At 59.9% G+C, this 25,699-nt stretch overlaps 3 protein-coding genes and 1 long non-coding RNA gene across 4 annotated transcripts in view; 1 reads left to right on the top strand and 3 right to left on the bottom strand.

The window, feature by feature from the left end:
* Positions 1-3,839: 3,839 nt before the first annotated feature.
* LIN7B (lin-7 homolog B, crumbs cell polarity complex component) lies at positions 3,840-10,987 on the bottom strand. Its single transcript, XM_034072391.1, has 6 exons — positions 10,933-10,987; positions 9,545-9,663; positions 8,008-8,079; positions 6,401-6,610; positions 4,999-5,159; positions 3,840-3,997 (listed from the first exon to the last, which is right to left on the bottom strand). The coding sequence occupies exons 1-6, from the start codon at positions 10,970-10,972 to the stop codon at positions 3,976-3,978; spliced, it is 624 nt and encodes a 207-aa protein (XP_033928282.1). The 5' UTR covers positions 10,973-10,987; the 3' UTR covers positions 3,840-3,975.
* A 1,009-nt stretch (positions 10,988-11,996) lies between these two features.
* SNRNP70 (small nuclear ribonucleoprotein U1 subunit 70) lies at positions 11,997-21,854 on the bottom strand. The gene is made up of 11 exons (XM_034072402.1): positions 21,777-21,854; positions 20,668-20,825; positions 20,527-20,589; positions 20,226-20,280; positions 20,066-20,130; positions 19,866-19,928; positions 19,698-19,779; positions 15,165-15,266; positions 13,561-13,648; positions 12,188-12,623; positions 11,997-12,156 (listed from the first exon to the last, which is right to left on the bottom strand). The coding sequence occupies exons 2-11, from the start codon at positions 20,812-20,814 to the stop codon at positions 12,040-12,042; spliced, it is 1,218 nt and encodes a 405-aa protein (XP_033928293.1). The 5' UTR covers positions 20,815-20,825; positions 21,777-21,854; the 3' UTR covers positions 11,997-12,039.
* LOC117437776 (uncharacterized) lies at positions 15,969-16,119 on the bottom strand. The gene is made up of 2 exons (XR_004550499.1): positions 16,072-16,119; positions 15,969-16,023 (listed from the first exon to the last, which is right to left on the bottom strand). It is a non-coding gene; the product is annotated as an uncharacterized lncRNA (long non-coding RNA).
* A 2,686-nt stretch (positions 21,855-24,540) lies between the features above and the next one.
* Positions 24,541-25,699, top strand: part of KCNA7 (potassium voltage-gated channel subfamily A member 7) — a 6,205-nt gene continuing 5,046 nt past the window's right edge. Inside the window, exon 1 of the mRNA XM_034072368.1 lies at positions 24,541-25,059. Coding sequence (XP_033928259.1) covers positions 24,541-25,059 — 519 coding nt within the window. The remainder of the gene's footprint in view (positions 25,060-25,699) is intronic.

The following is a 25,699-nucleotide window of genomic DNA, read 5'->3' as shown; positions in this document are numbered from 1 at the left end:
TGTGCAGGCAGCGCCCACGTGACTGCACAGGCAGCACCCACGTGACTGCACAGGCATCACCCACGTGACTGCACAGGCATCACCCACATGACTGTGCAGGCAGCGCCTTGCACATCACCCTGCCTGCAATAGGATGGAGTCACCACCACCAAGCACATGGGGGTGCAATGGGGCAGTGCAATGGGGCAGTGCAATGGGGCAGTGCAATGGGGGGTGCAATGGGGCAGTGCAATGGGGCAGTGCAATGGGGGGTGCAATGGGGCAGTGCTATGGGGGGTGCAATGGGACAGTGCAATGGGGCAGTGCAATGGGGGGTGCAATGAGGGGTGCAATGGGGCAGTGCAATGGGGGGTGCAATGGGGCAGTGCAATGGGGCAGTGCAATGGGGCAGTGCAATGGGGGGTGCAATGGGGCAGTGCAATGGGGGGTGCAATGGGGGGTGCAATGGGCAGTGCAATGGGGGGTGCAATGGGGCAGTGCAATGGGGCAGTGCAATGGGGCAGTGCAATGGGGGGTGCAATGGGCAGTGCAATGGGGGGTGCAATGGGGCAGTGCAATGGGGCAGTGCAATGGGGCAGTGCAATGGGGGGTGCAATGGGCAGTGCAATGGGGGGTGCAATGGGGCAGTGCAATGGGGCAGTGCAATGGGGCAGTGCAATGGGGGGTGCAATGGGGCAGTGCAATGGGGTAGTACAATGGGGGGTGCAATGGGGCAGTGCAATGGGGCAGTGCAATGGGGCAGTGCAATGGGGGGTGCAATGGGGCAGTGAATGGGGCAGTGCAATGGGGGGTGCAATGGGGCAGTGCAATGGGGCAGTGCAATGGGGGTGCAATGGGGGGTGCCATGGGGCAGTGCAATGGGGGGTACAATGGGGGGTGCCATGGGGCAGTGCAATGGGGCAGTGCAATGGGGGGTGCAATGAGGGGTGCAATGGGGGGTGCAATGGGGCAGTGCAATGGGGGATGCAATGGGGCAGTGCAATGGGGCAGTGCAATGGGGGGTGCAATGGGGGGTGCAATGGGGCAGTGCAATGGGGGGTGCAATGGGGCAGTGCAATGGGGCAGTGCAATGGGGGGTGCAATGGGGGGTGCAATGGGGCAGTGCAATGGGGCAGTGCAATGGGGGGTGCAATGGGGGGTGCAATGGGGCAGTGCAATGGGGGGTACAATGGGGCAGTGCAATGGGGCAGTGCAATGGGGCAGTGCAATGGGGCAGTGCAATGGGGGGTGCAATGGGGCAGTGCAATGGGGCAGTGCAATGGGGGTGCAATGGGGCAGTGCAATGGGGGGTGCAATGGGGCAGTGCAATGGGGCAGTGCAATGGGGGCTGCAATGGGGCAGTGCAATGGGGGTGCAATGGGGCAGTGCAATGGGGCAGTGCAATGGGGGTGCAATGGGGGGTGCAATGGGGGGTGCAATGGGGCAGTGCAATGAGGAGAACTGGGGTGCAATAAAGGACAATGGGGGCAATGAGGGGGCAATGAGGATGCAATGGGGGATGCAGTGGGGGTGCAATGGGGGGCAATAGGGGCCAATGGGGGGCAATGGGGTGTGCAATGGAGGGTTTAGGGCCTCAGGGTCAGGGGTGGAGAGGATTTAGGGGGGTAATGGAGAGTTTGGGGGTGCAACTGGTGGAGAAGGGTAAAGTGGGGGTGAAGGGGTCAATGGGGAGCAATGGGAATGGAATGGGGGGTGCAAAGTGGCCTGGGGGGTACCATAGGGAGGTGCAATAGGATGCAATGGAGTGGTCGGTGGGATGGGATGTGGGGGCAATGGGAGGGCAATTGGAGGGTCAATGGGGTGGATGCTGATGCGCAATGGGAGGGTCAATGGGTGGCTGTATAATGGGGTCAATGAGGGGATGCTGTGGTGCAAGGTGGGGGCAATGGGATGGGATGTGGGGTGCAATGAGGGTCAATGGAGGGGTTAATGGGAGGGTCAGTGTGGGGGTCAATGGGGATGTCAATGGGGAGTCTGTGGGGATGCTGGGGTGCAATGGGAGGATCAATGGGATAGAATGGGGGGTCAATGGAGAGGGTTAATGGGAGGGTCAGTGTGAGGGTCAATGGGATGTCAATGGGGAATCTATTGGGGATGCTGGGGTGCAATAGGAGGATCAATGGGATAGAATGGGGGTCAATGGAGAGGGTTAATGAGGGGCAATGAAGGATGCTGGGGTGCAGTAAGTGGGTACCAATGGGGGAGCAGTGAGCTGGGATTTGGGATGCAATGGAGGAGGATGTGGGGAGGGGTGATGGGGATGCAGTGCAGGGGGGTGATATGGATGCAGTGTGGGGGGGGTGTGATAGGGATGCAGTGAGGGGGGATGATGGGGATGCAGTGGGGGCGGTGATGGGGATGCAGTGAGGGGGGTGTGTGATAGGGATGCAGTGCAGTGATAGGGATGCAGTGCGGGGGGGTGTGATAGGGATGCAGTGATGGGTGATGGGGATGCAGTGCGGGGGGAGGGGGTGATGGGGATGCAGTGCAGTGATGGGGGGTTATGATAGGGATGCAGTGCAGGGGGTCTGTGATAGGGATGCAGTGAGGGGGGGTAATAGGGATGCAGTGCGGGGGGGTTATGATAGGGATGCAGTGATGGGTGATAAGGATGCAGTGAGGGGGTGTGATAAGGATGCAGTGCAGTGGGGGGTGATAAGGATGCAGTGATGGGTGATAAGGATGCAGTGATGGGTGATAGGGATGCAGTGATGTGTGATAAGGATGCAGTGCATTGGGGGGGGTGCAGTGCTGTTGATGCCGGTGCAGGGTCTCAGGCCCGGCTCTTACCTGCTGTGCGTTGGGCTCTGCGGCAGCTCCGGTTCAATCCTGCGGCCCGAGGGGGGGGGGGGCTCCGGGGGGGGTCGTTGCCCGTTGCCCGTTCAATGCCCGTTACCGGCCCCCGGGGCCGCCCGAGCCCCGTGGCCAACACCAACCCCCCCCCCCTCCCTCCGGGTACCGACCGAGCCCCCCCCCCCCCCCCCCCAGCGCCCGGCTCCGCTAAGGCTGCGCTGGCCCTTTAAGAGCGACACTGACGGACAGCGGCGTCCACCAATGGGAGCGCGTCCTGAGGCCCGGCCGAGCCTCAAGCCCCGCCCCTTAGCGGGGGGGGAGAGGGGAGGGGGAGCGGCGGCCGCAGCAGCCAATGGGAGGAGGAGGGGGGCGGGGCCAGAGCTGGGGTGATGTCATCGGGTGGGGGGGTTGCCATGGAGACGGTGACACTCCCCCCTCCTCCTGCTCCCCCCGTTGGTAACCATGGAGACGGATCCGTTTGCCCCCCCCCCCCCCCCGCGGTCTCTATGGAGACGTTCCCCCCCCCCTCCATGCGTTTCCATGGAGACGGGATCCTCCCATCCTTTGGTCGCCATGGTGATGGCGCAACACCTCCCATCCCCATGGCAACACCTCCCATCCCCATGGCAACACCTCCCATCCCCATGGCAACACCTCCCATCACCATGGCAACACCTCCTATCCCCATAGCAACACCTCCCATCCCCATGGCAACACCTCCCATCACCATGGCAACACCTCCCCATCTCCATAGCAACACCTCCCATCCCCATGGCAACACCTCCCCATCCCCATGGCAACACCTCCCCATCACCATAGCAACACCTCCCATCCCCATGGCAACACCTCCCATCACCATAGCAACATCTCCCATCCCCATGGCAACACCTCCCATCACCACAGCAACACCTCCCATCCCCATGGCAACAAGTCCCCATCCCCATGGCAACACCTCCAATCCACATGGTTATGGGCACGCTTGTTGCCATAGATACCGCCGGACCCAGACCACACACATGACACATGTATGACACACACGACACATGTATGACACACGTGTGACGCGTGTCAAGCTGCTTTAAATAGGAGCCAATAAATACTGTACAGGGGGGGCTGCGCCCCATAAATAACCCGAATATACACGGTGGGGGTTGTGGGGGCTCAGTGGGGTGCAGGGGGGTCCTAGCCCCTCGATTCCAGCGACCTGTGGGGTGAGGAATGGGGTGTCAGTGCTTTGGGGAGGTATAGGGCTGGGTTTGGGGCGGTTTAGGGCAGGTTTGGGGGGGTACAGGGCAGGTTTGAGGGGGTCTAGGGCAGGTTTGGGGGGTGTAGGGCAGGTTTAGGGGGCCTAGTGCAGGTTAGGGGGTACTAAAGCAGGTTTAGGGGGGGTTAGGGCAGGTTTGGGGGGTATAGAGCAAGTTTGGGGGGGTTGGGGCAGGTTTGGGGGTATAGGGCAGCTTATGGGGTATTAGAGCAGGTTTGGGGGGTCAAGGTCAGCTTATGGGGGGGTCATAGGTCAGGTATTGGGGTACAGGACAGGTTTGGGGGGGTCCCAGGTCAGGTGGGGGTTCCGAGGTCAGGTGGGGTGGTCCCAGGTCACATGGGGGGTCATGGGTCACATGTAGGGGGGTTCCCAGGTCAGGTGTTTGGGGGGTCCTAGGTCCGGTGGGGGGTCCGGGTCAGGTTGGGGGGTTCCCAGGTCACGTGGCAGGGGCATGGGTCACGTGTAGGGGTGTTCCCAGGTCAGGTGTTGGGGTTCAAAGGTCAGGTGTGGGGGGGATGGGTCACATGTAAGGGGGTTCCCAGGTCAGGTGTTGGGCTCACAGGTCAGGTAATGGGGCTCTCAGGTCAGGTTTGGGGGGGTCCCAGGTCACGTGGGGGGGGCATGGGTCACATATAGGGGGGTCCCAGGTCAGGTTAGGGGTTCATAGGTCAGGCATTGGGGTGCCCAGGTCAGGTGGGGGGATACAGGGGAGGTTGGGGGGGGTATTAAAACGGGTGGGGGGTCATAGGTCAGGTATTGGGGGGGGTCCCAGGTCAGGTATTGGGGTGCCCAGGTCAGGTGGGGGGGGCATGGGTCACGTGTAGGGGTGTTCCGGGTCAGGAGGGGGGGGGGGCACGGGTCAGGTGTTGGGGGGTCTGAGGTCACATGGGGGGGTTCCCAGGTCAGGTGGGGAGGGGGGTACGGGTCATGTGTGTGCTCACGTGACACTGTGGTGCTGGCGCCGCCTGGCCCCGCGCAGCTTCTCGAACCTCGCCTCCATGAGCTCCAGGACACGAGGAGTGAAACGAACCAAGATCCGAACCGAGGACTGAGCTGCCTTGAGCAGCTCCACAGCCGCCTCGTGCTGAGCCCCCTCCACGCTCTGACAGCCAATCAGAGAGAGCCAAGCACACCCGTCAGCCAATCAGAGAGCTCCAAACCCATCAATGAACCACTCACAGCCAATCAGAGAGCACCAAACAGCATCAATGAACCCCTGGAGTGAACCAGGATCCGAACCGAGGACTGAGCTGCCTTGAGCAGCTCCACAGCTGCCTCGTGCTGAGCCCCCTCCACGCTCTGACAGCCAATCAGAGAGAGGGAAACACACCCAACAGCCAATCAGAGAGAGGGAAACACACCCAACAGCCAATCAGAGAGAGACAAACACCATCAATGAACCACCCACAGCCAATCAGAGAGAGACAAACATCCCCGTCAGCCAATCAGAGAGAGCCGAGAATCCCCGTCAGCCAATCAGAGAGAGCCAAACACCCCCATCAGCCAATCAGAGAGCTCAGAACACAGCCCAGAGCCAATCAGAGAGATCCAATCACACCCCCAGAGCCAATCAGAGAGCTCCGAATACACACAGCCAATCAGAGAGATCTGAACACACCCACAGCCAATCAATGACCTCCAAAACCCATCAATGACCCCAAACCCCCCAGAGCCAATCAATGACCCCAAACCCCCCATAACCCCTCAAACCCCCCTAAGCCACTCAATAGCCCCTCCAATACCCCCATCACCCCATTTCACCCCCTCTAACCCCCCCATCACCCCCCATCACCCACATCACCCCATTTCACCCCCATCACCCCTTCCATCCCCCCCCCATAGCCCCCCACGTCCTCACCACCCCATTGACGCTGAGCAGCTGGTCCCCCCTCTTGAGCCCCCCGTGTCTATCGGCCACCCCCCATAGCCCCCCATATAACCCCCTATAACCCCTCCCATCACCCCATATAACCCCCTATAACCCCCCATACCCCCCCCATATACCCCCCCATAGCCATGTCCTCACCACCCCATTGACGCTGAGCAGCTGGTCCCCCCTCTTGAGCCCCCCGTGTCTATCGGCCACCCCCCATAGCCCCCCATATAACCCCCTATAACCCCCCCCATCACCCCCCACGTCCTCACCACCGCATTGACGCTGAGCAGCTGGTCCCCCCTCTTGAGCCCCCCATGGCGATTGGCCATGCCCCATAGCCCCCCCATCACCCCCTATAACACCCCCCTTCACCCTCCATCACCCCCCATAGCCCCCCCATCACCCCCTATAACCCCTCCCATCACCCCCCATCACCCCCTATAACCCCCCCATAGCCATGTCCTCACCACCCCATTGACGCTGAGCAGCTGGTCCCCCCTCTTGAGCCCCCCGTGTCTATCGGCCACCCCCCCCGGGATGACCCTGGAGATGTAGATGGGGGAGTTCTGCTCCTTGCCCCCCATGATGTTGAACCCCAAACCCTCGTCCGTCTTGGGCAGCTCCACCAGCCGCGGGTGAGCGTGACCCTCGCTGGCTGCGAAGGCAGCGACTGTGGCCTGGGGATGGGAACAACGGGATATGGGAATGGGAATGATGGGAATGGGATATGGGATGTATGGGGTATGGGAATAATGGGAATGGGAATGATGGGAATGAGAATGGGAATGGGAATGGTGAGAATGGGATATGGGATGTATGGGGTATGGGAATGGGAATGACGGGAATGGGAATAATGGGAATAATGGGAATGATGGGAATGGGAAGAATGAGAATGATGGGAATGGGAATAATGGGAATAACAGCAATGGGAATGGGAATGATGGGAATGGGATATGGGATGTACGGGATATGGGAATGATGGGAATGGGATATGGGATGTACGGGATATGGGAATGATGGGAATGGGAATGAGGGGAATGGGAATGATGGGAATGGGAATAATGGGAATGGGAATGATGGGAACAATGGGAATGGGAATGGGATATGGGAATAACGGGAATGATGGGAATGGGATATGGGATATGGGAATAACGGGAATGGGAATAAGGGGAATGGGAATAATGGGAATAATGGGAATGATGGGAATGGGAACAGGAATAATGGGAATGGGAATAACGGGAATGGGAACAGGAATGGGAATGATGGGAATGGAAATAATGGGAATGGGAATGATGGGAATGAGAATGGGAATGATGGGAATGGGAACAGGAATAACGGGAATATGATGTATGGGATATGAGAATGACAGGAATGGGAATGGGAATAATGGGAATGGGAATGGGAATAATGAGAATTGGAATGGGAGTGGGAATGGGAAAAGGAATGGGAATGGGAAGAATGGGAATGGGGAACGGGAATGGGAATAATGGGAACAGGAATAATGGGAATGGGGATGCGAACAGGAGTGGGAACAGGAATGGGAAGAGGAATGGGAATGGGGTACAAGTTAGTACAGGATATGGGGTATGGGATACAGAGTACAAGATACAGAATACAAGGTACGGGATATGGGATACAGGGTATAGGATACAGGATGTGGGATACAGGATACGGGATACAGGGAACAGGGATGCAGGATGCTGCCCACAGTGACAGGCACAAGAGCAGTCCTTGGCCACATCCATTGGCCACTGCAGGGGGGGGACAGACAGAGCCGGGAAGCACCAGATGGACACGGGGGGGGGGGGGGGGGCACCACAGGCGAGAGACGGGAACAGCCCCAGGCCAAGGCAATGGGGGGGGGTATTGGGGGGTATTGGGGTCCATGGGTCAGGTTTGGGGTCAGTTTTGGGGTGATTTGTGTGGGTTTTGGGGGTACCTTGGCTGGGAACAGCCCCAGGCCAAGGGAACGGGGGGGGGGGGGGGGGTGTACTGGGGGGTATTGGGGTCCCTGGGTCAGGGTTGGGGGGGGGGGGGGTCAGTTTTGGGGTGATTTGTGTGGGTTTTGGGGTACCTTGGCTGTGGCATGGGCCCGGATCTCGGGGCTCCCAGTGATGTCCAGGGTGTCATAGAGCTGCTCATAGACCTGGGGGGGGACCCCAGTTTTGGGGGGGGTACCCCGGGTTTGGGGTACCCAGGGTTCAACCCCCCCCCCATCCCCTAAAGGTGATGGGGATTGGGGGGTCCTCAGGGCAATGGGGGGGAGGGGGGTTGGGGGTCCCCTTGAGGTGTATATTGGGGTGCCAGGGGGGGTATTTGGGGTACCAGGGTGCAATTTGGGGTCCCCGAGGGGGTTTTGGGGAGGGGTCTTGGTGCTGTTGGGGGGGTCCCAAAGGGGGGGGGGTTTGGGTGTCTTGGGGCTATTTTGGTGGTCCGAAATGGGTTTTGGGGGTCCCCAGGGGGGTTTGGTGTTCCCAGTGGGGTTCTGGGGGGTCCTGGGTCAGTTTTGGGGTGTCCAGGGTCAGTTTTAGGGTGTCCTGGGTCAGTTTTGGGGTCCCCAGGGTCAGTTTTGGGGTGTTTAGGGTCAGTTTTGGGGTGTTTGGGGTCAGTTTTGGGTCAGTTTTGGGGTGTTTAGGGTCAGTTTTGGGGTCCCCAGGGTCAGTTTTGGGGTGTTTAGGGTCAGTTTTGGGGTGTTTTGGGTCAGTTTTGGGGTGTTTGGGTCAGTTTTGGGGTGTTTAGGGTCAGTTTTGGGTCAGTTTTGGGGTGTTTTGGGTCAGTTTTGGGGTGTTTAGGGTCAGTTTTGAGTCAGTTTTGGGGTGTTTAGGGTCAGTTTTGGGGTGTTTAGGGTCAGTTTTGGGTCAGTTTTGGGGTGTTTAGGGTCAGTTTTGGGTCAGTTTTGGGGTGTTTAGGGTCAGTTTTGTGGTATCCTGGGTCAGTTTTGGGGTGTTTGGGTCAGTTTTGGGGTGTTTAGGGTCAGTTTTGGGGTGTTTTGGGTCAGTTTTGGGGTGTTTTGGGTCTGTTTTGGGGTGTTTTGGGGTGTTTAGGGTCAGTTTTGGGGTGTTTAGGGTCAGTTTTGGGTCAGTTTTGGGGTGTTTAGGGTCAGTTTTGGGGTGTTTAGGGTCAGTTTAGGGTCAGTTTTGGGGTGTTTAGGGTCAGTTTTGGGGTGTTTAGGGTCAGTTTTGGGTCAGTTTTGGGGTGTTTAGGGTCAGTTTTGGGTCAGTTTTGGGGTGTTTGGGTCAGTTTTGGGGTGTTTAGGGTCAGTTTTGGGGTGTTTAGGGTCAGTTTTGGGGTGTTTGGGTCAGTTTTGGGGTGTTTAGGGTCAGTTTTGGGGTGTTTAGGGTCAGTTTTGGGGTGTTAGGGTCAGTTTTGGGGTGTTTAGGGTCAGTTTTGGGTCAGTTTTGGGGTGTTTAGGGTCAGTTTTGGGGTGTTTAGGGTCAGTTTTGGGTCAGTTTTGGGGTGTTTAGGGTCAGTTTTGGGGTGTTTAGGGTCAGTTTTGGGGTGTTTAGGGCCGGTTTTGGGTCAGTTTTGGGTCAGTTTTGGGGTGTTTAGGGTCAGTTTTGGGGTGTTTAGGGTCAGTTTTGGGGTGTTTAGGGTCAGTTTTGGGGTCCCACCTCACGGATGGCACAGCAGAACTTGCTCTGTAGGACCCTCTGCAGAGCCTGCAGCTTCTGGGGGGGCAGGTCCCCACTGCGCTGCAGCCGCTCCAGGAGCTCCACTGCCCGCCCCACATCTGGGGGGTGGGGGGCAGTGCACCCCAGGGAACACACACATTGACCCACTGCCCATTACCCCATTACCTCCTGTTACCCCATTACCCCCATTACCCCTTTGCCTTCCATTGCCCCCATTAACCCCATTGCTCCCCCTTACTCCCCATTACCCCCATTGCCTCCCATTACCCCATTACCACATCACCCCCATTGCCCCCTATTACCCCTTTGCCCTCCATTGCCCCCATTGCCCCCCTTTACCCCCATTGCTCCCATTACCCCCATTGCCCTCCATTACCCCCATTACCCCCACTGCCCCCTATTACCCCCATTACCACACCACCCCCATTGCCCCCCATTGCTCCCCATTACCCCCATTGCTCCCGTTGACCCCCATTACCCCCATTTCCCCCTATTACCCCCATCACCCCCATTGCCCCATTACCCCCTTTGACCCCCATTGCTCCCCATCACCACCACTGCCCTCCATTGCCCCCATTACCTCCATTGCTCCCATGACCCCCATTGTCCTCCATTACCCCCATTACCCCATTGCTCCCCTTTACCCCCATTACCCCCATTGACCCCCATTGTCCTCCATTACCCCATTGCTCCCCCTTACTCCCCATTACCCCTATTGCTCCTAATTACCCCCCTTACCACATCACCCCCATTACCCCCATTGCCCCCATTTCCCCCATATGCCCCACATTACCCCCATTGACTCCCATTACCCCCATTGCCCCCGATTACATCACCCCATTGCCCCCCATTGCTCCCCATTACCCCATTGCCCCTATTACCCCATCACCCCCATCACCTCCATTACCCCCATTGCCCCCATTACCCCCATTGCCCCCATTACCCCCATTGCACCCCATTATCCCCATTGCTCCCATTACCCCCATTGCCCTCCATTACCCCCATTACCCCATTGTCCCCATTGTCCCCATTACCCCCATTGCCCCCATCACCCCCCTTCATCCCCATTGCCCCCCATTGTTCCCCATTCCCCCCATCGCCCCCATTACCCCTCATTACCCCATTGCCATTACCCCCATTACCCCCATTGCCCTCCATTACCCCCACTGCTCCCTATTACCCCCATTACCACATCACCTCCATTACCCCCATTGACCCCCATTACCCCCATTGCCCCCATCACCCCCCTTCATCCCCATTACCCCATTGCCCCATTACCCCCATTGACTCCCATTAACATCACCCCCATTACCCCATTACCCCCATCCCCCCCATTACCCCCCATTGCCCCCCCCCCCCTCTCTCACCCCTCTCCAGCCCCAGCACGTCCCCGCTCAGCGCAGCCATCGCTCCTCGCGCACACGGCCCCGCCCCCCGCAGGGCACACGCGCATGCGCCGACCCCCCCCCATGCACGTGAATGGACCCTAAATGGGGGGGGGGGGAATTGATGGGATCCCCCCTATGTAAGTCCCCCCCATCCCAATTGGATTGGTTCGGTCCTATGGGGGGGGGGGGGGGGGGGGGGGGTCCCACCTCATGTAGTGCCCCCCCCCCCATTGGGGTTCCCCATCGTATTTGGAATGGGGGGGTCCATATTTAGGGGCTCCCCCCTCCTACCGGGGGTGTCCCACCCCATATGGAAGGTCCCATTGCATTCAGGGGAGGATCCCATTGCATTTAGGGGAGATCCCATTGCATTTAGGGGGGATCCCATTGCATTTAGGGGGGATCCCATTGCATTTAGGGGGGATCCCATTGCATTTAGGGAGGATCCCATTGCATTTAGGGGGGGATCCCATTGCATTTAGGGGGGGTTCCCATTGCATTTAGGGAGGATCCCATTGCATTTAGGGGAGATCCCATTGCATTTGGGGGGGGGATCCTATTGCATTTAGGGAAGATCCCATTGCATTTAGGGGTGATCCCATTGCATTTAGGGGGGGATCCCATTGCCATTATGGGGTGATCCCATTGCATTTAGGGGAGATCCCATTGCATTTAGGGGGGGATCCCATTGCATTTAGGGGGGATCCCATTGCATTTAGGGGGAGATCCCATTGCATTTAGGGGGGATCCCATTGCATTTAGGGGGGGATCCCATTGCATTGAGGGGGGATCCGACCCTATTTGATGCTGTGTTCCTCCTATGTCGCCCCCCCCCCCCCATTTGGGATGTCCCACCCTATGTGGGGGGTGCCCCCTCCCATTGAACCCCCCACCCCATTTACGGGGTCCCCTCCCCTCCCCCCCCCATTCCGCCCCCCCCAACCCCCACATTCCTCTTCCCATTAAAACACCTTTATTTGCCGCACAAACCCCGAGGTTCTTTGGGGGGGGGGGGTCCCCATTTTGGGGGGTCCCCATTTTGGGGGGTCCCCATTTTGGGGTGCCCCATTTCGGGGTCTCCCCCCCTCACTCCATGGTAGGCTCCATCAGATACCCATTCTCCGCCCCCATATACCCCTCGGCGGGGGGGAGTGAGTCCCCCTGCAGGAACAGCTCCGCCCCTCCCTCCGCCCCCCCCCCCCCCTCCCATGGGCTCTGGCGCATCCCCCCCCGCCGGCCGCTCCTCCCTCCGCTCCCGCTCCCGTTTGTGCTCGCGCTCGGGCCGCTCCCGTTCCCGTTCCCGTCTCCGCTCCCGTTCCCGGTGCCCCCTGCGCCGTTCCCGACCCTTGTCCTCCCCGTCGGGGGGGGGGGGGGCGGAGTCACCCCCTCCCATCCCCCCCCCCCCGGTGTCCTCGGGAGCCTCCATCGCTTCCAGCCCCTCCTCCTTCTTGTCCCGTTCCCGTTCCCGTTCCCGTTTGCGCTCCCGGGAGCGGCTGCGGCGCTTCCGGTCCCGGTCCTTGCTCCGGTCCCGGCTCCCCCCCCGCTTCCGGTCCCGCTCGTCCTTCTCCCTGCTGCGCGTGCGCCGCCGCCGGTCCCGGGAGCGCGAGCGCCGCCGCTCCCGTTCCCTCGAGCGCTCCCGACGCTCCCGTTCGCGGTCACGTTCCCGGTCCCTGAGGGGGGGGGGCACGTGACCGGGGGGCACGTGACCGGGGGGCACGGGGGGGGGGGGGGGGCTTACACCCACTGATCCCATTGACCCCCATTGCGCCCCATTATCCCATTACACCCATTGCTCCCCATTGCTCCCATTACCCAACTGCACCCCATTATCCCCATTGTTCCCCATTATCCCCATTGCTCTCCATTACCCCCATTACCCTCATTACCCCATTACCCCCACTGTTCCCCATTGCCCCCCATTACCCCCATTCCCCATTACCCCATTGCCCATTACCCCCATTGTTCCCATTACCCCCATTACCACATCATCCCCATTGCCCCCATTACACCTATTGCTCCCGATTACCCCCATTACATCACCCCCATTACCCCCATTGCTCCCCTTTACACCCATCGCCCCCCACTACCCACACTGCCCATTACCCCCATTACTCCCATTGCTCTCTATTACCCCCATTGTTCCCCATTACCCCCATTGCTCCCATTACCCCCATTACATCACCCCCATTACGCCCATTGTTCCCCATTGCCCCCATTCCACATTGCCCCCCATTACTCCCATTGCTCTCCATTACCCCCCATTACCCTCATTACCCCATTAGCCCCATTGTTCCCCATTACCCCCATTGCTCCCATTACCCCCATTGTTCCCCATTACCCCTATTACCACATCACCCCCATTACCCCCATTGCCCCAATTGCTCCCCATTACCCCCATTGTTCCCCATTACCCCTATTACCACATCACCCCCATTACCCCCATTGCTCCCATTACCCCCATTACCACATCACCCCCATTACCCCATTACTCCCATTACCCCCATTGCTCCCATTACCCCCATTACCCCATTACCCCATTACTCCCATTACCCCCATTGCTCCCTATTAATCCCATTGCCCCCATTCCCCCATTCCCCCATCACTCACCTCTCATCATAGCGGGAGGTGTCATCCCTGCCTGAGTGTCTGATGTTCACATCAGCTCCTCCTCTGCGGGTGCCCCCCAGACCTCCCCCTGCAACAGGGACAGTGTCAGGGGGGGGTGAAAGGGGGGGGTCCTAAAAGTGGGGGTGCCCCTATGGACTTGGGGGCTCTTAAAAGGGGGAGGTTCCCCCTATAGATCTGGGGGCGGTCCTAAAAGTGGGGTCCCCCCTATGGATTCGGAGGAGTCCTAAAAGAGGGGGACCCCCCCTATGGATTTGGGGGGTCCTAAAAGGGGGAGGTCCCCCCTCTGGATTTGGGGGGTCCTAAAAGTGGGGTCCCCCCTATGGATTTCAGGGGGTCCTAAAAGGGGGAGGTTCCCCCTATGGATTTAGGGGCCCTAAAAGTGGGGGTCCCCCTACGGATTTGGGGGGGGTCCTAAAAATGGGGGTCCCCCCTATGGATTTTGGGGGTCCTAAACGGGGGAGGTCCCCCCTATGGATTTTGGGGTCCTAAAAGTGGGGGTCCCCCCTATGGATCTGGGGGGTCCTAAAAGGGGGAGGTCGCCCCTATGGATTTCAAGGGGTCCTAAAAGAAAGGGGAGTCCTAAAAAGGGAGAGGTCCCCCCTATGGATTTAGAGGGTCCTAAAAGGGGGGGGTCCCCCCTATGGATTTCAGGGGGTCCTAAAATTGAGGGTCCTCCCTATAGATTTGGGGTCCTAAAAGGGAGATGTCCCCCCTATGGATTCAGAGGAGTCCTAAAAGTGGGGGTCCTAAAAAGGGAGAGGTCCCCCCTATGGATTTTGGTGTCCTAAATGTGGGGAGTCCCCCCTATGGATTTGGGGGGTCCTAAAAGGGAGAGATCCCCCCTATGGATTTGGATGAGTCCTAAAAGGGGGGGTCCTAAAAGGGGGAGGTCCCCCTATGGATTCAGAGGAATCCTAAAAGAGGGGGGTCCTCCCTATGGATTTAAGGGAGTCCTATATGTGGTGGTCCCCCTATGGATTTGGGGGGTCCTAAAAGTTGGGGTCCCCCTATGGATTTAGGGGGTCCTAGAAGTGGGGAGGGGGTCCTAAAAATGGGGGTCCCCCCTATAGATTTGGAGTGATCCTAAAAGTGGGAGTCCCCCTATGGATATGGGGGTGGTCCTAAAAGTTGGGGTTCCCCCCTATGGATTCAGAGGAGTCCTAAAAGGGGGAGTTCTAAAAGGGGGAGTTCCCCCTATTGACTTGGGGGGGTCATAAAAGTGGGGGTCCCCCCTATGGATTTCAAGGGGTCCTAAAAGAAAGGGGGGTCCTAAAAAGGGAGAGGTCCCCCCTATGGATTTGGAGGGTCCTAAAAGGGGGGGATCCCCCCTATGGATTTCAGAGGGTCCTAAAATTGGGGGTCCCCCCTCTGGATTTGGGGGGTCCTAAAAGTGGGGTCATAAAAGGGGGAGGTTCCCCCTATGGATTTAGAGGCCCTAAAAGTGGGGGTCCCCCTATGGATTTTGGGGTTTTAGGGGGTCCTAAAAGTAGGGTCCCCCCTATGGATTTGGGGGGGTCCTAAAAGTGGGGTCCCCCTATGGATATGGGCTCCCCCCATGTACCCCATATCTATGGGCTCCTCACCCAAGCGCCTTGGCCTCCATCCCTTCACCGTCCGGCCTCGCTCCACATCCACCAGCACCCGGCGCCCATCGATCTTCTTCCCATCCGCGTGCTTGTAGGCGGCTGCAATGGGGGGGGGGGGGGGGGGGGGGGGGGGGGGGGGGCACAAAAGTGGGGTACGGGGGGGGACAAAGGGGGGTTAGTAACTAGGGGACCTCCCATCCCGCCCCCCCCCCTCCCCACAGTGGTAGCACCCACCCCAAAACCAACCCCCCCCCCCCCACAAGCATCATTAGCATCAATAGGACCAAGGGCTGCGGATGCCCTGGGGGGGGGGGAAGGGGGTAACCCCCCCCCCCAAATACACGGCTGGAAAGGAAAGAGGTTAAGGACAAGGTGACCCCCCCATAAACCCATAGCATGGAACTGGGGGGGACGCACCCCCTTTACCTGCACAGTGACCCCCCCAATGATGGTTACTTGGGGGGGGGGAACCCCCTTTACCTGCACAGTGACACCCCCATGTTGATTTGGGGGGGGTCACCCCTTTACCTTCACACTGAACCCCCCCCGTGTTGACTTGGGGGGGGTCACACCTTTACCTGCACATTGACCCCCCAATGATGGTTACTTGGGGGGGGAACCCCCTTTACCTGCACATTGACGCCCCCACTTGCATATGGACCCCCCCATGTTGACTTGGGGGGGGTCAGACCTTTACCATCACACTGACCCCCCCCACTTGCATATGGACCCCCCTTGCTCATATGGGGGGGGGGGGGGTCACACCTTTACCTTCATACTGACCCCCCAATGATGGTTACCTGGGGGGGGTCACACCTTTACCATCACACTGACCCCCCCACTTGCACATGGACCCCTCCATGTTAATTTGGGGGGGGTCACCCCTTTACCTTCACACTGACACCCCCATGTTGACTTGGGGGGGGTCATACCTTTACCTGCACATTGACCCCCCCACTCGCATATGGACCCCCCCATTGTTGATGTGGGGGGGGTCACACCTTTACCATCACACTGACCCCCCCACTTGCATATGGACCCCCCCATTGTTGACGTGGGGGGGGTCACACCTTTACCTTCACAGTGAACCCCCCTCGTGTTGACTTGGGGGGGTCACATCTTTACCATCACAATGACCCCCCACTTATATATGGACCCCCCCATGTTGATGTGGGGGGGGGGTCACCCCTTTACCCCCACTTGCACATGGACCCCCCCATTGTTGATGTGGGGGGGTCACACCTTTACCTTCAAACTGACCCCCCCACTTGCACTTGGACACCCCCATGTTGACCTGGGGGGGGTCACCCCTTTACCTTCACAGTGACCCCCCCATGTTGACCTGGGGGGGGGTCACACCCTTTACCTTCACACTGAACCCCCCCTCATGTTGACCTGGGGGGGTCACACCTTTACCTTCACAATGACCCCCCCACTTGCATATGGACCCCCCCATGTTAATTTGGGGGGGGGGTCACCCCTTTACCTTCACAGTGAACCCCCCCTTATGCTGACTTGGGGGGGTCACACCTTAACCATCACACTGACCCCCCCACTTGCACATGGACCCCCCCCATATTGATTTTGGGGGGGGTCACCCCAACGTTGCCTTACCTTCATCCCCCCCCAACACACTCCCACAACCCCCCCTATGACTCACAATGGGATGGACGCAGCCCCCCCATACTCCCCCCCCCTCGGGGTACACGATGATGGGGGGGGGGGGGGCAGGTCCGTGTCCCCCCCCCCCGGCATGGGGGGGGGGTCAAAGAACCTTCCGGAAGCTCCTGGTCCTGGATAGGCGCTGGGGCCTTACCTGAGACCCATCACCCCTTGACACCCCCCCCCCCCAAACCCACCCCCCCCACACACCCATGGGTGCTCCCCCCACCCAATGGGACCCCCCCATACATCCCCCCCACATAGGGATGGGTTGGGGGGGCTCAGCCCCCCCTAAATCCCCCTCCCCCCGTCACTGGGACTGGGGGGTTCAGTCCCCATGGGGGGGGGCTCAGCCCCCCCATAAACCCGACCCCCCCCCATTATGGGTGCTGCCCCCTCCATAGCGATGCTGTAGAACCTACACTACCACCATAAGGGGGTCCCCAAGTGACCGATCTTGGGGTTCATCATTGATCCCTATGGGGGTGTCCCCCCATTGATCTACTTTGGGGGGGGTCCCCATTGATCTACTTTGGGGGTCCCCCATTGATCTACTCTGGGGGGGGTCCCCATTGATCTACTTTGGGGGTCCCCCATTGATCTACTTGGGGGGGTCCCCATTGATCTACTTTGGGGTGTCCCCCCATTGATCTACTTTGGGGGTCCCCCATTGATCTACTTTGGGGGGTCCCCCCAACTGATGTATGTTGGTGTCCCCACTGATCTATATGGGGCTCCCCCCATTTATCTCTATTAGGGGCGCCCCACTGATCTACTTTGGGGGGGGGTCCCCGATGGATCTATTATGGGGTCCCCCCAATCTCTTTGGGGTTCCCCCATTGATCTCTATTGGGGGGGGTCCCCCAATAGATCTCTTATGAAGAGGGGGTTGGTGCCATGAGCACCTCCCCCCTTGGGTCCCCCATTGTGGGGGGGGGGGCCCCAATCTCAGCCCCCCCCCTTTCCTCTATGGCCAGTACCAAAGGGCAGTGCGGGGGGGGGGGGGGGGGGGGGGGGGGGCCCTACTTGTTGCCCCCCCTTCCCCATTCACTTCAATGGGTGTGGGGGGGGGCTCCTTAGGGCCCCCCCCCAAAAGAGGGGCCACGTGTCCCTGCCTCAGCAGAGACTGAGGCTGTGACCGTGTTAAGAGGGGGGGGATGTTCCATAAGGGATCTAAGCCCTGTTTTGGGGGGGGGGGGAATAAAGTGGGGGGGGGGGGGCTAAAAAGAGCCCCCCCCATAAACTAAAGTGGGATTTGGGTTGTTCTGGACGGGGGGGGGGGGCTCATAAAAGCCCAAAAAGGGGGGGGGGGGGGGGTCGATGTCACCTCTCCCATCCCTGCTGTGCTGGGATGCGATGGGTGCATCTCTGTGTGGTCCCCCCCCATTGAAAGGGGGGGGGGTTTAGGGGGGGGGGGGGTCCTGAAGACCCCCCCCCCACCCTTCCCCCCCCCCACCCCCCGTTCTAGGTGTCTTTTAGGGTGTTGTGGGGGGGTTAAAAAGGTGTCTTACCAACATACAAACCCTTATACCAACCATACACTGAGGTGTTGGAAGGGGGAGCACTAGGATCAGCTGCAAGCCAGCAGTGGCAAAAGCCATCACAAAGGTGGCTGCAGTGACAATAAAACAGTGTTAATACAACCCCGGCCGGCAACAGGCGTCCCCCCCGGTCCCCCCCCCAGCAACACACGCACACACACACACACACGCACACGCGCGCAGTACCGGACACGGGGACGCGACAACCGCGGGGTGGGGATGGGGTGAAAGGGGGGGGGGGAAGGAGAGAGCGGCGCTTCCGACTGTTGGTGGTCATTGCCTGTTGTTGGGGTGGTTGAAGGGGGTGAGCGCCTGTTGCTTGTGGCCTTGGGTTCAACTGTAGCCTTGGCTACCGGCTGTAGCCTCGGCTGGAACTAGCTCTGAGCGCCTGTAGCTTGGCCGCAGGGAGCCTCAGCTCTGTGTCTGCCTGTTGCCTTGGCTGCTTGTAGCCTTGGCTGTGTGTAGTTGTAACTACAGCCTTTGCTGCCTGTAGTTCGTCCGGCTGTAACCTGGAGCCTCGGCCACAAGCTGTAGTGCTCACTGTCTGTTTCCTCGGCTAACTGTAAGCTTGGCTGCCTGTAGCCTTGGCCGCCTGTTGCCTTGGCCACTGCTTGTAGCTTGGGCTGCCTGATGGTTGACTGCCTGTAGGCTCAAGCACTGCCTGTTGCCTTGGATAAATACAGCCTTGGCTACCTGTAGCATCACCGCCTGTAGCCTCGGCTACCTGTAGGCTTGGCTGCCTACAGTTAGGCCAACAGTAGCCTTGGCCACCGCCTGTAGTTTAGCTGCCTGTATCTTTGACCAACTATAGCCTATAGCTGCACCACTGCCTGTAGCCCTGGGCTGTAACCTTCGCCAACGCCTGTAGCTCGTCAACCGCCTGTACCTTCACTACCTGTACCCTTGCTCGCCTGTAGCTCAGCCACCGGTAGCCCTGTCTGCCTGTAGCCTCGGCCAACACACGCAGCCCTGGCCACCCCCTGCAGCCTCAGTCACCTGTAGCACGGCCGCCTGTAGCCTCGGTTGCCTGTAGCTCAGCCACCCGAAGCCCTGGCCGCCTGTAGCTCTGCCTGCCTACACCTTGGCCGCCTGTAGCCCTGGCCACCTACAGCCTGTCCGCCTGTAGCCTCGGCTCCCTACAGCCACGGTCGCCTGGAACTCAAGCCGCCTGTCGCCTCGGTCGCCTGTTGGTCCTCCCCACATTGTACTTACCTGCGAGCGAGCGCCCAGGCCCCGCAGCACCCCAAAGGGGACGCAGGGTTGTGCTTAAAGAGGTTGTACATGCGGTTGTAGGGGGGAAACGGGTGTTGCGGCCGGGGGTACTCACAGTGCATGTCCCGCTCGTGCTCGTACTCGATGAAGGCGTAACCACGGGGCTTCCCCGAGCGCTTGTTGTACACCATGTAGATCTGAACAGGCGGACGGCGTCACCCCACAGCGGGGGTTGTTGTGGGGCGGGGGGGGGGGTTCTTATGGGGCAGGGGGGGTTGCTCACCCGCTTGATGGGGCCGTACACCTCGAACTCACGGCGCAGCTTGGACTCGGTCGTGTCGTAGTTCTGGGGGGGGGACACACACCCCGAATTGGGGGGTGCCCCATAGATTGGGGCTGCCCCATAGATTGGGGGTGCCCCATAGATTGGGGGTGCCCCATAGATTGGGGCTGCCCCATAGAATGACCCCCCCAAGCACTCACCACTCTGGCCACAAAGAGGGTCTTGAAGGCATCGCCTTGAGCATTGGGGTCATTGTGTGGGTCCCCTAAAAGGGGCAAAAAGGGGGTTCAGGGGGGTCAGAGACCATGGGGGGGCTGCCCCACAGAACCCCCCCCAGCCCCATAGAAACCCATAACTTACACAACTTGAGCTCGCTCTCAACCTCCTGTTGCCTTCGCTCGATCTTCTCCCGTCTCTGTTTGGGGGTCACACATGTAAAGATATGGGGCAGACCCAAACCCCCCCCACATCAATGGGGGGACCCCAAAACCCACAAGGGGGACCCCAGAACTCATTGGGATGCACTAAAAGCAGCCTCATGCAGATGCCTTGAAGCAAAAGGGGAACGATGCTGACATCTATGGGGCCTGCCCATCACCCCCAGCCCCATAGCAAGGGGGTTGTGCCCCACACCCCCCCATTCAGAGGGGTTCGGTTGTACCTTCCTCTCCATCCGCTCCTCTCGCGTCTCAGCACGGGTCGGGGGGGGCGCATCTCGGGGGTCCTATGGGGAGATGGGGGGTGAGCTATGGGGCAGAGGGGTGATGGGTAGGCCCCATAGATGGGGGGGGGTGGGGATCACCTCGAACTCCCGGATATAGGGGGCAATGCCGCTATAGGGCTGGTTATGGTGCTTCTCATGGGGCAGCTTCTCCAGGGGGGGCAGGTAGGGGATGGGGTCCCGGGGGGCGAAGAGCGCCAGTAAGTTGGGGGGCAGGAACTGAGTCATCTTGGGGGGGTCTGTGGGGGGAAAGAGAGGGTGAGGAGCAGACCCAGACCCATAGATCCCCCCACCCTGGACCCATAGATCTCCCCCATGGACCCATTGATCCAGTCCTCAGACCCATAGATTCCCCCCCCGAACCCATTGATCTCACCCCTGCACCCATAGATCCCCCCCTAGACCCATAAATCACCTCCTGGACCCATAGATCCCCCCACACCACTGTTTAACCCCCCCTGAGTTACCCCATCCCACCCCTCTGGGCCTCCCCACACCCACACTGACACCCCATAGGCACCCACAGCCCTACATTGGCACCCCCTAGAGCCCCATAGACCCCCATAGCCCCACACCGGCCCCCCCCAAGGCCCCATAACCGCCCATAGCCCCACATCAGACCCCCTCCAGGCCCCATAGGCCCCCATAACCCCACTTTGAGACCCCCAGACCCATACTGACACCCCACAACCATCCGCAGCCCCACACCGGCCCCCCCATAGGCCCCATAGACCCCCATAGGCCCCATAGACCACCATAGGCCCCCATGGCCCCCCATGGGCCCTATAGGCCCCATAGACACCCATAGGCCCCATAGCTCCCCATAGACCCCCATAGGCCCCATAGACCCCACAGGCCCCATAGACCCCCATAGGCCCCATAGACCCCACAGGCCCCATAGACCCCCATAGGCCCCATAGACCCCCATAGGCCCCATAGACCCCATAGGCCACATAGCCACCCATACACCCCCATAGGCCCCATAGCTCCCCATAGACCCCATAGCCCCCCATAGCTCCCCACAGGCCCCATAGACCCCCCATAGGCCCCATAGACCCTCATAGGCCGCATAGCTCCCCATAGACCCCAATAGACCCCATAGGCCCCCACAGCCCCACACCGGACACCCACCCCCGTCCCACGTGACCCCCCCCCCGGTCCCACGTGACCCCCCCCGGTCCCCTACGGACCCCCCGGGCGCTCGCGCTCCCTCCGCCCGCTCGGGCCAGGCCGCTCGGCGCGATCTGCGCATGCGCTGCAGCGGCGCGGCGGCGCGAGCCGGAAGTGGGCGCGCGCGCGGGGGGAAGGGGCGGGGCTTAAGCGGGACGGCCAATAGGACACGTCCCCTCCGTCGCCATAGAGACGGAGAGGCCACGCCCCCTATGTAGGCATAGCTACGGGGGAGACCACGCCCCCCTCCGTCGCCATAGCGACATGGAGGCCACGCCCCTACGTTGCCATAGCGACGTGGAGACCACGCCCCCTACGTCGCCTGGGGGGGGGGAAGGTGTCGCCGTAGCAACCGGAAGGGGGGGGGGGGGAACACCCCTTTCCAGCCCATAATAACCAGGGTGATCCCCCCCCCCCCCGTCATTGCCATAGGAACCAGGGGGACAGCCTCGTGTTGCCACAGCAACCGCGGTGCTGCTCTGTGCTATGGTAACCATGGGGACAGCCCCGTTGTCGCCATAGCAACAGGGGTGACACCCCCCTCGTCACCCCATAATAACCAGGGTGACAACTCCTTGTCATCCCCATGGCAACCAATGTGTCACCCCCTCATCATCCCCATGGCAACCAGTGTATCACCCCCCCCCATCATTTCCATGGCAACCAGTGTGCCACCCCCCCCACCATCTCCATGGCAACCAGTGTGTCACCCTCATCATCCCCATGGCAACCACCCTGTCACCCCCTCCCTATCCCATAGCAACCAGGGTGACCCCCCCCCCTTGTCACCCCATAACAACCAGTCTGCCCCCCCCCATCATCCCCATGGTAACCAGTGTGTCACCCCCCCCATCATCCCCATGGCAACCACCGTGTCACCCCCTCCTTATCCCATAGCAACCAGTGCAACCCCCCCTTGTCACCCCATAACAACCAGCGTGACAACTCCTTGTCATCACCATGGCAACCACTGTGACCCCCATCATCCCCATGGCAACCACCATGTGACCCCATCCTATTCAATATCAACCACTGTAAAACCTCCCCCCATCATCCCCATGGCAACCAGTGTGTCACCCCCTCCCTATCCCATAGCAACCAGGGTGACCCCCCCTCGTCACCCCATAACAACCAGCGTGACAACGCCTTGTCATCACCACGGCAACCAATGTGTCACCCCCCCATCATCACCATGGCAACCACCGTGTCACCCCCTCCCTATCCCATAGCAACCACTGTGACCCCCCCATCATCCCCACGGCAACCAGTGTGTCACCCCCTCCCTATCCCATAGCAACCAGGGTGACCCCCCCTTGTCACCCCATAACAACCAGTCTGCCCCCCCCATCATCCCCATGACAACCACTGTGTCACCCCCTCCCTGCCCAATAGCAACCAAGGTGACCCCCCATTTACACCCCTCCATAGCACCCCCTGGACCCCCCTGTACCATGGTGGGGGTGACAACCCCCGTCCTCATTGGGATCAATGGGTGACGGGGGGGGCAGGGCTCCGGGTGTCCCAACCCCCCCCCTCTGACCCCGTTATTTTTAGCCCTCGGGGGGGAACCCGACACCGTTGGGGCCACCCTGTTTACGGGACGGCGGCGACGGGGACAGGGACACCCGGTGACGGGGACAGGGACACCCGGTGACGGGGACAGGGACACCCGGTGACGGGGGGGGGGGGACACGGCAACAACAGCCGGTGATGGGGGACAGGCGGCGGATGGGGGTACCCGGGTGTAGGGGGTAAGGGGTTGGGGACACTGGGGACATTGGGGACAGGCGGTGACCGGGTGACAGGCGGTGACCGGGTGACAGGCGGTGACCGGGGACACCCCATGGTAGGGGATAGGGGTTGGGGACCTTTGGTTATAGGGGGGTAAGGGTTATAGGGGGAAGGGGGGGACACCCCATGCTGGGGGATAAGGGTTGGGGGCAGCCCCATAGGGACAGGCGGTGACGGGGGTTGGGAACAGCCCTCAGTGGTGTTGGGGGGGGGGGACCCGGTGACCGGAGCCCCATAGAAACAGTGGGGGGGGGATCAGGGGAGATGACACAGGGGGGACCCCAAAGGGCTTTGAGGGTCCCCCCATAGCAGGGGGGTCCTTGTGGGAGCCCCAAGGACACTGAGGGGCCCCAGCCCCATAGGGAGCTTAAGGACCCCCAAAGGGCTTTAAGGGGTCCCCAACTCCATAGAGCTCTTAGGAAGCCCCCCAAGACCCCCTCAAGAGCCCCAAATCCGCCTCTGACCCCACAGACCCATTGGGAACCCCCAAAGAACTTGAAAGGCTCCTTCTGGAACCCCAGAAGGACCTTCCAGAACCTTCCCCCACCCCAAAAACCCATTAAGAACCCCAAAAGGACCCTTCAAGAACCCCAAAAAGACCTTTGGAAACTTCTCCCACCCCACAAAAGCCAATAGAATCCCAAGAAACCCTTCCAGAACCCCAAAAACCTTTCAAGAACCCCAAAAGAACCTTCCAGAACTTTCCAGAACCTTCTTCATCCCCAAAGAACCCCTCAAAACCCCTCTAGAACTGCAACAGGACCTTCCAGAACCCCAAAAAGACATTGAAGTACCCCAAAAACCCTTCAAGAAACCCCAAAAACACCCTCTAGAACCCTTCCAGAACCCTCAAGAACCCCAAAAGAACCTTCCAGAACCTTCCAGCCCCTTCTCCATCCCCAAAAGAACCCCTCAAAACCCCTCTAGAACCCCAAAAGAACCTTCCAGAACCCCAAAACCCCCTCTAGAACCTTCCACCCCCCCCCCCCCACCATGGCCGAGCCCTCCGCCTGTTGCGACCGCGTCGCCATCAACGTCTCCGGTCGCCGCTTCGAGACCCTGCTCCGGACCCTGCTCCGGTTCCCGGACACGTTACTGGGTGACCCTCGACGCCGGCGCCGGTTCTTCGACCCCCGACGCCGCGAGTACTTCTTCGACCGCCATTCTGGAGCCTTCGGGGCCGTCCTACACTATTACCAGTCCGGGGGTCGGCTCCGGCGCCCTCCGGATGTCCCATTGGACGTGTTCCTGGAGGAGCTGCGGTTCTATGGGCTCGGGGAGGAGGCCGAGGGGAGGTTACGTGAGGCCGAAGGCTTCGCGGCTCCGGCGCCCGCGGCGCTGCCCCGGGGCCGGCTCCGGCGCCGCGCGTGGCTCCTGTGTGAGCACCCCGAGAGCTCGGCCGGGGCGCGGGTGGTGGCGCTGGTGTCGGTGGTTGTCATCCTGGTGTCCATCGTGGTGTTCTGTCTGGAGACCATGCCGCAGTTCAGGGGTACGGCGCATGGGGAGGCGCAGGTGAGAGGGGGGCGTGGGGGGTGGGGAGGGGGGGGGGTCGGGGTTACCATTGTCATTGTTGTCATGGGTGTTGTCTTCCTCATCAACATCATTGTCTTCCTCATTGACATCATCATCTTCAACGTCAATGGCACCATTATCGTTATGGGCCTCACCCCATCATCATCATCATCATGGTCATGGTCATCGTCTTCCTCCTTGACATCATCATCTTCAGTGTCAATGGCACCATTATCATTATGGGGCTCGCCCCATCATCATCATCACAGTCATGGTCATCGTCTTCATCCTTGACACCATCATCAGCATCTTCAGCATCAATAGTACCAGATACTTATGAGCTCAGCTCCATCATCATCATCATCATGGTCATGGTCATCGTCTTCCTCGACATCATCATCAGCATCTTCAGCATCAATGGCACCAGTATCCTTGTGGGGGGTCTCCCATCATCATCATCATGGTAATCGTCTTCCTCCTTGACATCAGCATCTTCCTCCTTGACCTCATCATCATCATGGTTGTTGTCTTACTCATCAACCTAATCGTTCTTCCTTCCTTGACACCAGCATCGTCATTGAGCATCAGGCACCATTATCCTTGTGGGTCTTGGCCCCCATCATCATTGGTTGTCATGGTT

The sequence above is a fragment of the Melopsittacus undulatus genome, chromosome 27 (assembly GCF_012275295.1).
Source record: "Melopsittacus undulatus isolate bMelUnd1 chromosome 27, bMelUnd1.mat.Z, whole genome shotgun sequence".
NCBI classification, from domain to species: Eukaryota; Metazoa; Chordata; class Aves; order Psittaciformes; family Psittaculidae; genus Melopsittacus; species Melopsittacus undulatus.
The sequence above is the reverse complement of the archived record's forward strand: the minus strand, read 5'-3'. Positions and strand labels throughout refer to the sequence as shown.